The 12,382-nt window shown below is 43.1% G+C and overlaps 1 protein-coding gene across 13 annotated transcripts in view; it reads left to right on the top strand.

Moving 5' to 3' along the window:
• Nucleotides 1–12,382, top strand: part of LOC118509605 (cAMP-dependent protein kinase type I regulatory subunit) — a 63,234-nt gene that overhangs the window by 28,684 nt on the left and 22,168 nt on the right. Inside the window, exons 1-2 of one of the 13 annotated variants that reach the window (XM_036050404.1) lie at nucleotides 8,834–8,974; nucleotides 10,217–10,542. The exons of 2 other annotated variants lie outside the window; for them this stretch is intronic. In XM_036050404.1, the coding sequence (XP_035906297.1) occupies nucleotides 10,534–10,542 (9 nt within the window). In that variant the 5' untranslated portion in view covers nucleotides 8,834–8,974; nucleotides 10,217–10,533. Of the gene's footprint in view, nucleotides 1–5,252; nucleotides 5,699–6,202; nucleotides 6,225–8,833; nucleotides 9,175–10,216; nucleotides 10,543–12,382 lie in introns of those variants that run through there. 10 more of the 13 variants (XM_036050409.1, XM_036050405.1, XM_036050406.1 and 7 more) reach the window with 10 other exon arrangements.

The raw sequence follows: 12,382 nt of genomic DNA, 5'->3' as shown, positions 1-12,382 counted from the left end.
GTTTGGGGGTTTTGTTTTTGGCGATCGGGGCAAGTGTGAGAATAATTCAAACGTTGGACAATAAGTGAACATATGAGTGATCGATCGCAATCACACGAATAAAAATTCAAACTGCAATTGATTCAAAACAATTTCGATTTTATCCCGGTTTCGGTGTGCTTTGAACGATCGCTACAGTGATAGGAAGTGGTATAATTGAATGCTAAATGTGGGTATAAATCCGGAAAAACTCCTCCCCGCTGTGGAAAGATCGAAAAAAGAGACAAAAAGAGACGACGGGCGACCGTGTAGCGGCAAACGCTTCTTAAATGTCCTTGCGTTTGGTGAAAGTGTTCGGTACACAGTGGTTTGCATGCTAAATCTTTCCGCTGCGAAAACACAAAGCAAGGACAGCATATTTTAGCGATAAAAGCCGAACGAAAAAAATCACCACCAACTTCACCATCCGTGTCAGTCGGCAACCGGAATAAGGCGAAATCATGTTGACCTTGCCATTGGTGAGTAATAATAATGGAGTATGCTGGCACTGATGGGAAGCACCGGACAGTTGCGCTGTTGACAGTTTGTTTTTTCACATAAATTATATATCATATTTATGCGTTACAGCGAACGATCATCGATTTGCCCTAGATTGTGGAAGTTGGCGTTTATTTTGCACAATATTAAATATTCATGCAATATGATTATGATGTTTTTGTTCACTTGTTTTAAACCATATTTTATTGAATATTTTTATTTTCTATTCGACACGTATTATTGATGATTTTTGGGTCGACATCATTGAACCACTACCACCACCAAGCACAGTGAAATGGTTCTACATCGATCAATGTTTTTGTCCCGTATTTTGCTAACGTAAGTCTTTTTTTTTCTTGTATTTTCTCTTTAGGTAAGTCCCTTTTTCGGGTTGGATGCAAATATTTACCTAGTCTTAAGCGAGCTACATACACCGACACACAGACACACACGTGTGTGGAGTTGTTGTGCGAAGGATGAAAAGGAAAGTAATGATACGGATTCGCGGTAGGTACAACACCGATGGGAGAGAGTTTCGTGGTTTTGTGGTGATTTCTTTTTCTTAGAAATGGCTATGGAAATGAACACATGGAAAATTTCGTCGCACACATTTTACATGATAAGCAAGCGGGGTAGCTGTTGTAACTTGGGTTGGGGTTTTCTCTCGCATTCAATTCCCCTCGGTGGGGGTGGAAGGCAATTCAAATACACACACCGGCTTGGTGGGACTAAATTCATTAAAAACTTGCAAAAAAGTAAGCTCCGCTGCAAACATTGTTGCAAACTTTTCCCCTTTTTGAACCCTCCATCCGTTCACGGTCTGATTGTAGCGCGTGTGGACTTTTTCACCGTGCATAAATTTTAACGAGCGAAAGTAATAAATTTATCAGAACTCAAACTTCCACCGTGCGTTCGATAATGAGGTTTTGCCATCGGACGACCGGTTTTGCTTACAATTGGTTGCCGTAACCAAGGCACCACTTACATTAGCCTGGCAGTAACAGCGCTCCGCTAAGTTTAGCAGCGGAAGAACAACATTGCTAAATGCTTTTCCGGGGCGTGGGTTTTTAAGCGTGGTTCGGGGAAGCCTGGTTAGTAAAAGCTTCCGTTAAGGGTTGTCTGTCCTGTCTCTCTCTCTCGCTCCATTTTTCTGTTGTCATACTCGCTTTCAAGCCGTGTCTGCTTACGGCCAGAGGATGCATTGAGTGCATATGATGCAAAAGGCTTACCACGGTGCACTTGCTTGCAGAAAAGTACATTTCCTGTTCCTGTGCAACCGTTGCAGCGGCATATGTACACACAGAGGCACAGGGTACCGTACCCGGCCAACCGGCATCTGGTACCGAAGGAAGCTGAAGTCCTTTCGACCTCAATCTTGGCATTTTTTTTATGCTTTCTCTGTGTCGGGTTGATAAAAGTGCATAATCGTGTCAGTTGTGTGTTTTTATCGTGGGTGGTTGATTCGCACTCATCCTTTGTTTGGTTGAGCTCTTCAAGCACGACGCATGGCTATCGGTGGCGCCTCCCTGCTTTCAATGGCGGTATGCTCAATTCTATGCGGCACGGAAAGGGATTTCAAAGTTTATTTCAAAAAAATTGTTCGAATTGTTTTATTATAAAAATTGCACAATTTTAAATCCTAAATGTTAATCTTTAAACTTAAATAATAAAATCTAGACCCATCAAAACGACTAGCATTTTCAAACCTGTTTCATTCTGTGTTCAAGGTTACACATCCCTGTCATTTTTCCACCACATTCAAACGGTTGCAATGTGTGTTGCATTCTGTTACCTCGGGCAGCATAAAAGAACACTAACAAAAAATGCATCGTTTGTAGAACGAAGCGCATGTGTTTATGCAACAGAATGTGTGAATGAGAGCGTTTGGTACGGAGTCCTTGAGGGAAGGGTACACCACGAACGACGCAACACACGCGGGAAAGAACAACCGAAAGCGTATTGGCGCAAGCCCTTGCGAAAGGCAGCGGTTCACTTTAATCGGATCAAAACGAGAAAATCGATTTCTGCTTATTTGTGTTACCGCTGTTGTTGCTGTGTTGCGTTAGCAAAATCCTATTTTCGATTTGGATTATTTGTAAAATAGTTTGCATCATGTAATCATGCCTTTTCAACAAAACCACTGGAATGCGATAAAAAAAATCTGCAATCCTGTGCTGTTTGCCATGTTCGAAAGAAAAATCATCCTAATCTTCCGCTAAACAATGGGATAAATTGTCATTTGCCGTAAGCTTTTGACACTCACCATTCATCTCCACTTAACGGCAATTAATGAATGGCATTCGTTTTCGCCGCCCGTTTTCCCCGTTCAACAATTAATGCCCTCTAAATAAGACGTGCTGTTGAATGACAGCAAGCGCGTGACGTTTGAAAGAGGGGGCGTGGAATCGGAATGGAGGAACAGCATTTTTGCACAGCTTGAATTAATCCCGTGAGATTTGCTTCCGTATTGAGTTTGATGGATTTTTGATTGTTTGGTGGTGTTGCATTGTTTGTGGGGTTTTCCATTAAAATGGTCGAAATATTTTCCATGGCTCTTGGCATAAAGAAGCTTTCTCTCTCCCAACCCCCCTACCCCACCCCCCATGGAACAGGGACAGTGCTGGCGGTTCTTTTCTCGGAAGAATAACACCGAAAGGACATCAACAGTTTGATTGATGGATTGTGTGGATGGATTGATTGAATAAAGGGAAACTTTTAAATGCAAGCTTAAAGCTTGATTGTTGTTTGGTGCGAACCGTTTGTATGTTGAATTTGAAGGATAAAATAATTTAATTCTTATCAAACGTTTGACTTAGTTTAGCACGTTGAGGTATAATTTTGATAACTATACCTGAAGAATTTGTTGAGTTCTGTTTATTATTTCAATTAGAATAAGTCGGCTACCGATAGTCATTCAACTTTGGTTGAAATTAATCCATGCTCTGGTTGAACAAGCGTGTCAGGGGTGGCTCTACACGTTTCACGAGTTGCCATTTTGTTTTTCAAAACGAAGGAAGTACCGGAGCGTCTGCAAAGTTGGAGGATAAAGAGCTGGAAGCAATGCTCGATGATTCAATTTGAATGATCTGGAAGATTGTCTTTAGATGGGAAATTAGCTGTCGTAACTGATGGTAAGAGATATTGCCAAGGGAACTGTTCTAACGGATTTTTGTACGGAATTGTTACTAGCGGTAAAAAGTGAACTCATAACGATAGTTCATAACGTCGTGCAACTAATCAATACCTGTTTCCTTTCGCCAGGACCTTTGCTTTGGCCAGATTCTTTATTTTTGCCAGGCTCGTTCTTTTTGTCAGGTTCAGGATATCAGGTTATCAAGTTCGTTTCTTTTGCCAGGTTCGTTCCTTTCACTGGGTTCATTCCATTCACTAGGTTCGATCCTTTCGCCAGGTACGTTTCTTTTGTCAGGTTCGTTCCTTTCGCCAGGTTCGGTCCTTTTGACCGTTAGGATTTTAAAGGACTTTAAGGACTTTTACAGTCTAATAAGTACAACAAAGCTAATGAACACTGTAGAAAGTTCATATGTTTCATCCAAAAAGGATTAAATTATGTATGCAGCAAACGAGAACATTTGCTTCGGTGCTAACACAATGACCGATTTGTCTGTTTTACACTCATCTTTAATTTATAGGCATCCTTTTAATTAACCTAAATAAAAAAAAAACAACATATCCACTAACAAACACACCCCCCTTCTCGTCTATTCGTTTATTACGGTACTGGTTGCGATTGGGTTCACAAGGCACCACATTGTTGCTAATGAACTGAATCCTTTGCTCCACGTGCGCCCGCCACCAACCCTTGGGGCGATGTATCAGCCCGGTCCAGATGGGTCGCGCCAGCGTCGGGTTCCACTTTAAAATTCCCTTTTTCCACTGGTCCGACTGAAACTTCCCATTTTCCAACCGAAAGGGCTCCAAAGCTCTTTGTACTTCTTTGCATACCATCCGGGGGGTGTTTCTTGCCGAGCCCGCATGGATAAACGTTGGGCTGACCTTCAAGAGAAAAACAATACGGTGCGCTATAGTTCGCATTGCCTTGCGCGTTCCTCAAGGCAATCGACAACCTGTAACATCTGGAAACGGTGTCAGGCCGGTTGGAACTGTTCCACACCACGCTAAGCTAGCAAAGTTGGTGGTGGAAGTAATTTAAATTTCTTTAATCAAATAAAACCTCTCGAACAAATCATCGTACACTCGCGGTAATCGCAAATAATTTAGTTCTCGACCTGTTAAGGTGGATCCTGGAAGGGGGGGTAGGGGGGTGGCGCATATTCAAGTGGTCGAGTAAATCGAGAATAATTTGCAACGATTGCGAAAACGCACACACGCACACACCCATAAATCCGGTTTGATGGAAAAGTCGGGTAGCGTGCGAAGGGTGTAAGCCGGCTGTGAAATTGAAATATTTTCCCTTCTGGGGTGGGATGTGGTTTTCTTTTTTGCTCTCTCGCTCGTGGTTCGCGTCCTGTTCCATATTTATCATTCGTTCTGCTATCGCGTTGCGGTTGAGATGCGGAAAGGAAAAAGTAAAAACAAATTATTAATCAACGCGGCGGTTGGTGGGACCGACGCGAAACCCCGTGTGGGAAAGTTGATAAATGAAGGGAAATTAATTTTCAGCAAACCAAAATCGGAAAGAAGGACCTCGTGCCCTAATGAAGATTGTTTGGGGGTTTTGTTTTTGGCGATCGGGGCAAGTGTGAGAATAATTCAAACGTTGGACAATAAGTGAACATATGAGTGATCGATCGCAATCACACGAATAAAAATTCAAACTGCAATTGATTCAAAACAATTTCGATTTTATCCCGGTTTCGGTGTGCTTTGAACGATCGCTACAGTGATAGGAAGTGGTATAATTGAATGCTAAATGTGGGTATAAATCCGGAAAAACTCCTCCCCGCTGTGGAAAGATCGAAAAAAGAGACAAAAAGAGACGACGGGCGACCGTGTAGCGGCAAACGCTTCTTAAATGTCCTTGCGTTTGGTGAAAGTGTTCGGTACACAGTGGTTTGCATGCTAAATCTTTCCGCTGCGAAAACACAAAGCAAGGACAGCATATTTTAGCGATAAAAGCCGAACGAAAAAAATCACCACCAACTTCACCATCCGTGTCAGTCGGCAACCGGAATAAGGCGAAATCATGTTGACCTTGCCATTGGTGAGTAATAATAATGGAGTATGCTGGCACTGATGGGAAGCACCGGACAGTTGCGCTGTTGACAGTTTGTTTTTTCACATAAATTATATATCATATTTATGCGTTACAGCGAACGATCATCGATTTGCCCTAGATTGTGGAAGTTGGCGTTTATTTTGCACAATATTAAATATTCATGCAATATGATTATGATGTTTTTGTTCACTTGTTTTAAACCATATTTTATTGAATATTTTTATTTTCTATTCGACACGTATTATTGATGATTTTTGGGTCGACATCATTGAACCACTACCACCACCAAGCACAGTGAAATGGTTCTACATCGATCAATGTTTTTGTCCCGTATTTTGCTAACGTAAGTCTTTTTTTTTCTTGTATTTTCTCTTTAGGTAAGTCCCTTTTTCGGGTTGGATGCAAATATTTACCTAGTCTTAAGCGAGCTACATACACCGACACACAGACACACACGTGTGTGGAGTTGTTGTGCGAAGGATGAAAAGGAAAGTAATGATACGGATTCGCGGTAGGTACAACACCGATGGGAGAGAGTTTCGTGGTTTTGTGGTGATTTCTTTTTCTTAGAAATGGCTATGGAAATGAACACGGTTCGAAGAAAAGATACATTCTGCCAATACGGGTACGCAAATCACTAACTGAGCAGTAGTGATTTTTATCATTTTTATTTCTAGAAACAAAAAAAACGATGATTTAGAATTTCTTTACGATAGACTTGATCTGGAGTGTATGTTTATTATGGATGTTTTTAAGAAACTATATTAAACCTTTTTGTTATTTTTTTTATTTATTCAACTAGCAAAATTTATATAACTAACATTTTAACACATTGTATTGCGTTCTACTTCATTACTTGAGGCTTTCTAATTCATTTGAATAATCTGATTTAATCTTCAGTAGTATTCAATTTGAATATAACGTCGGTGTGCTGAGATTGCCTAACTTTAGGCGCCATTTTAAAACTACAAAGAGCATTCGCTGACCAAACGGAAGAGACTGTTCATAGAAAATTATTGTGTGATTGTAATTACAAAATATTTGCTGGATTGCAACCTATTGTGAATGGATTTGTAACATCAAACAGGCTACATCTTATCTATATCACCAACTCATCTCACACTTCAAGACTTTTACCTTCAAGCATATTATTTGGGAACCAGAGAAAAAACCATATCGAGCGTTGGTTTGGATGATGGTTACGATTCGGCGAAACGCGTTGCTAGACATTTCATTTCCGAAACTGCACATTTCCGCTCGTCATCATTATCGCCATCCATCAGCATTACGGACGATGATCATGGTTATTATATCGGCCGGATGTCGGTACCGAACCAAACCGAGTAGTGTGGATACCGCAAGGATAAAATGACATGCGGCACGGATGTTTGTACCAGATGTAGTGCTGCTCGTAAGGATTTATAACTCCCAGTTGTCTTCTGGCGCCTGGGCACGATCTCATCATTGGCCATTCGCTTTCCTGGCCCCTTTTCCTGGCCATTAGGTTTGGAAGGTTTTTCTGATGTTCGTCCCTTTATGCTTTCTAGCCAATACTTGATACGATTCGTTCCTGTTTTTTGCTGTATTGAGCAGGGTTTCCTCGGGCCATATTTTTACCGCTGAGCAGAAGGATTGTTTTTCTCATCAATTGTTGTGTAATTTTCGCTGCCAATGGCTATATTTTTATTCTTCGCAGTGCTGTTTGATTTTGTTACTCTCGCCTGGAAGCTTGAAAGGACGGGGATGATTGAGTAAGGATGGGATTGATATTGAACACGTTGGACAGTAGTCGGTGGTCGGTGGAATGACTGAGAATGCAAGAAATACAAGTGACGTATGGCTCTAGCAGTGAAATGTAGCTAGAAGAAGAAAGTACTGCCATTATACGTTCCAGTTTCAACACATTTGTTTTCAATTACACTTGATGCCAATAGCTCGAAACGCAGGAATGCCGGCGTTTAAGCATCATTTAGGAAAGCTCATAAATTTGATACGGTTGGTGAAGAATTATAAGGCCCACCGCCTTCGCCGTCCGACTTAGTATCGTTTAATGGGATGTACATGTTCGGTGGTGGTAGTGTAGTTTAACGATTATTGCCGGCCTGGACTTGGGCCTCTGGACTGATGGACTAATTTTGCAAGGGTCAATTAATAACGCCCGGTACGTTTAAAATAGGTCATCTCTCGTACGGTTCCGCTGTTTATTTTGATTACATCATCGGACTGATGAGTGACGACTGGGTTAGGGCGGCGAGAGGGAGGCAGATGATTGTGTTAAGAAATAAATGAAGCATTTAAAGTGTGTTCGGAGCGGCATTATAGCAAAGAGGATATTTGTTTGTTGATATCAGTTTTTGATGTTGAGGCGTTAGCGGTGCAGGCCTTTCCACGGTAGGATAGGGGTTCAAATCCTATCTAGAACACTTTCTCGTACTCGTAGATTTACTGTCTAGCTACGGGGAAATCAAATCAAGGGAAAATCCCTTTCCCAACCTTTCGAGGTTGTAGTGCCAGATAGAGACATGTTTTGTGTTTATAGAAAAGAAGATATTTCTCTAAAAGTTCATGTTGCTTTAACGAAATTAAAGTAACCCAACTGTTATTAAAATTATTTCTGTATCAATTCAAGCACACAACAACACTGCCATGCGGTTCGACGTCTCTCTGTGTCTTCAAGCACGATGAGAGAGAGTAACTTTGTTTCATGACTTATCATCCTGACCCTTATCCCCAACCGTCACCGTAACCGCACAATTCGCCTTGCAGCGGAACATCGGAATCGTAAACAACGGCAGTAGACACAACTTACCAACACATCGACGTCCGATGAGACCTGACACACTTGTGGGTCTGCCATGTGGGGAAGAGTTCGTTCAAGATGCTCGCCCCATCGCCGACCGTTCCCTGAACACTCGAATGCGCTACTATAAATGTAACGACCGGAACACGCTTACACACACAAGCACACCCACACCCATCCACCCGACGTAAAGGGAACGTGAGGCTTTAAGGGAACGCAGACTAAAGGCGGCGGCAGTAACGAGACAGCGTTACTGGGCGTTACAAACCAGCCCAGAGTTTGGGGGTACGGTAGTCTTCGTGTTGGTGTCTGCGTAAATGTGTCTCTTGGTCGCGCGCCAAACGACGTGAACGTAAAGCCGAACCGCTCGGTTTAGTCGTCGGTTGGCGCGTACCTTGAACGGATCTTTACGGAACTACGGCCTGTTGCACTGTTTTGTCTCGTCCCGTGTGTGATTTGAGGTTGTGATCTTTGGCTTTACAGATGGTTGGTGCGTTTTAACTGCGTTTAACTGCCAAGGGTCGCCCGCTTCCGTACGGTGTGCAGTGTTTGACTGGGGCGCGTAACAAGCGTAGCAGTTACGGAGATACTCTTTTGCATATCTTATCTTGTGTGCAGTGCCGGGAAGTTACGGCAATTGGTCGTAAATTCAATTAACGAGGTGCATAAAGTAATGTTTATTGGTGCGGTTGTTGTTTCTACTAGTGAGGCGTGTGATAGTGCTTCCTGTGCTCTTCGGGTGTATCGGGCTCCAATGGTGGAAAATTGAAAAATCGTTCAATGCTTCGTAACGTTCGATTCGACTGACGCAAAAAACAAAATTGTCCCCAGTGTCTGCTTACGTGGTGTCATCTCAAGCGCAGGGATTAAGGAAATGTGGGCTGTGTCTCGGGTTGCGTCGGAGCGAGTTATTGGAACGAATCTGACATACACCCTGTAACCCCCTTACGCGCCATGTACCATGCTGTCGAGAGTGATTTGTGCACAACAAGTGGCAGATTAAGATTAAGTCCGCCTGAGCGCACGGACAGTGACACATATTTACGTGCGTGTGTGTGTCTCGTGTGTGCATCCCGGTGATCGTGAATCGTGGGTGTATTATTTTCAGGTCTCCAGGTCTCCAATTTGAAATTCCTGTCAAACCCAACCGGTACTTAACGAAACCATCGCTCTTTTGGATGTGTCGTGCAAGAGACCGTTGTTGGTCCATGGTCCACTTGGGTCCACTGTTATTGTCCGTGCGGTAACCGACGGTAGGAGTGTTTATTTATCTTTCTCTTACGGTTAATGTTCGAGCGTGAGTGGTCCACCAATTGGATGGTTCTAGCCGGTCGCTTTTTGGGGTCTTTGAAGATGTTTGTTGTTGTTGTTGTGTGGTGGGTTTGTATAGGTAAAGAGATACAGTGCTCTCGATTCGGCCAGTGAAGAATCCAATCCGCGCGGGAGTAAGCATTCGAAAAAGCCGAAAACATGTTCGATGAGAGGGTGCTGTTACCAGCAACTGACCAACCGAGATCTTGTACGATTCTAAAAATATGCTGTCCGAGCGCATTTTGCACGCCTGAGAGCATGAGTGTTAAGCGTTTGGAACACACCGCGGAATGCTCCCAGTCGTGTTCGGACCTTCGGAATAAGTGTGCGAGCTTAAACCATTTTCTGACGTTTTTGGGGTGTGCATTTTTGTGGTTGTTGTTTTGTTACAGTGGAGTTTCAATTTCTGAGTTTAATAAGCGTGTGTACATATTGTGTTGTGGTGTTCCGTGGTGTTTACCTTACCAGGTCTACTGTGTTGGTTTAAGGTTCCGTTGGACGGACAGTGAATAACTCATCAGTGTGCAGTGTCAGTGAGAAAAGTAAGCGGAAAGGAAAGATATTCCAGGTAGTTTAAATCGAATTTGGCAAGTGAGTTTTACCCGTCCCGAGTTCTACCGGGTGATATCGGCAACGGGTTGTAATACAGCGCTCAACTTCATCCGAAGCCCGGAAGCTTCAAACCTCAACCGCCAGCCATCACACCGGAATGAGTGAGGTATATACGGGGCGCCCGTCATTGACGCTTCCTTGGATTGATTAGATTAAGTAACCGCCGTGGGTAGGGGAGCGAACCATGGGTGGCACAGTTCGAATCGTTCCGGACCAACCCAACCCAAGACGTCGTATAATTTGATAAACCTCGATAACGATGGAGGCGCCTAGTGTGTGGTCTAGTGTGGAGCACGTGGTCACACAAGGTTACACGGGAGGTGATGCGGTTGGAGGTTAGGCTAAAGCGATGGTTCTAACAAAGTTAGATGTATTATTCGTTGTTAGATTTCCCATACCAATTTCGATGCTCTGAATCAGGTGACAAATTCCAACTGCAGCAGGACCAAATCCTAAGCAGTGGTTGGCCTGTTGCCAAGGAATTATTTAGATCCTTCGAAAATACGTGGCACAGCTGTCATGGGGGACAACTTATTTGTCGCGCTTGTGTGTGTGTGTGATACTACAAAAAACGAAAGAAGAGAGTGAGAGAGAGAGACAAGAGTAGAGTGATGAAAGTTGACGATTGACTAACAAATGCGAACAGCTGGTTTTGCCGGCGTTCGATCGGAATGTGGAACTTCGTTCTGTAGCAATAAATTTAAATTGTAACTAGAATTTAGATCACCATCTCGGAATGCTCGGCTGTTTTATACAGCTAGTCATCAAAACACTCTACTGATAGAAGTCTTTTCCCTGTAAAAGCTCTCGTTATCCCCCAACCAATTGCATAACATCGTTACGTTCCACATTGGAAAAAGGAAAAATCGAACGATGATCCGACCCGAAATTTGTTTGGTTTTTTCGACTTGCCTTTTGTTGCAGTAAGTCGGTCTGTCTTTTTGTGCTCGCGGGCCGCTGAGAATATCTTGGAGTGGTATTTTTAGTCCTCAAACCAACCAACCAGCTATCCACCGTTTGGCGTTGTGTTCGTTGTCCGTTTTGGTCGGCGATCGACCTGTGTGACATGGACAACACGCCGCCGTGACATGCGTTTCACTCGCGCCATAATTACTCCCCACGGTGCACGGACGTAGCCTGTCAGCTGTTTTCAGCTGTTTAAATGGGTGGGTGACCATTCTCGCTGTGCCTTTCGCGGGGTACAGAAAAAAAAAAACAATATTTAGATTCTAGCCATATTTACCTTTGCCTCCGTTGAGTTGTGTGCTGATGGCTGGTGGTTGGATGGGCGAGAAATGTAAAGAAACAATTTTCTGTTACATGATATTTCAATTAGGAGCGACAGTTTTGCCTGCAGTCGTGAGATGCAAGAATGTCCAGTTGAGAATTTCGGGGGCAATTGTTAATTAGTGATTAACGCGTGTCAGATGTTTCTTCGAGTAGACGGTAACATACTGTGCTGTAGACAAAATAGCTAGGAATATTAGGAAGAATGGCGTATACTTAAATTTCCGGGACATCTTATCACACGAAATTTCTTCGCCCGGTTCAGCTAGATTAAATGGTACGAAATATATTACACGCCATCATCACATTGGTGAGGTCCGCCGAAGCTAAAAACAATCGCAAGACAAAGTGTCTCGAGCGGTCTGTCGCCTCCCTTACTCGGTACGTTATTTGCGCAGGGTCATAAATTAGCTTCAATTGCATCCCATTACGGTTCAGATTGTGCGTGTATGTAAGCGTGTGCGTGTTTGTTTGAATTCGGACTATGTCAGGAAGGTTAAATGGAAGAAGCTTACGTGGTTACATAAAAAATGACCAAGATACAGATTTGCTAAACTGTAGCATAATTGAATGAGGCCATGTTTTGTTCCGCAGTTTCAAAGGATCGAAACGGTTTTGGCGGTGTCTTTGTTGACTTCAGCGATTGGGTTAATTAAATT

This window comes from Anopheles stephensi, chromosome 3, assembly GCF_013141755.1.
Source record: "Anopheles stephensi strain Indian chromosome 3, UCI_ANSTEP_V1.0, whole genome shotgun sequence".
Classification (NCBI taxonomy): Eukaryota; Metazoa; Arthropoda; class Insecta; order Diptera; family Culicidae; genus Anopheles; species Anopheles stephensi.
This window is presented reverse-complemented; position numbering and strand designations above follow the sequence as displayed.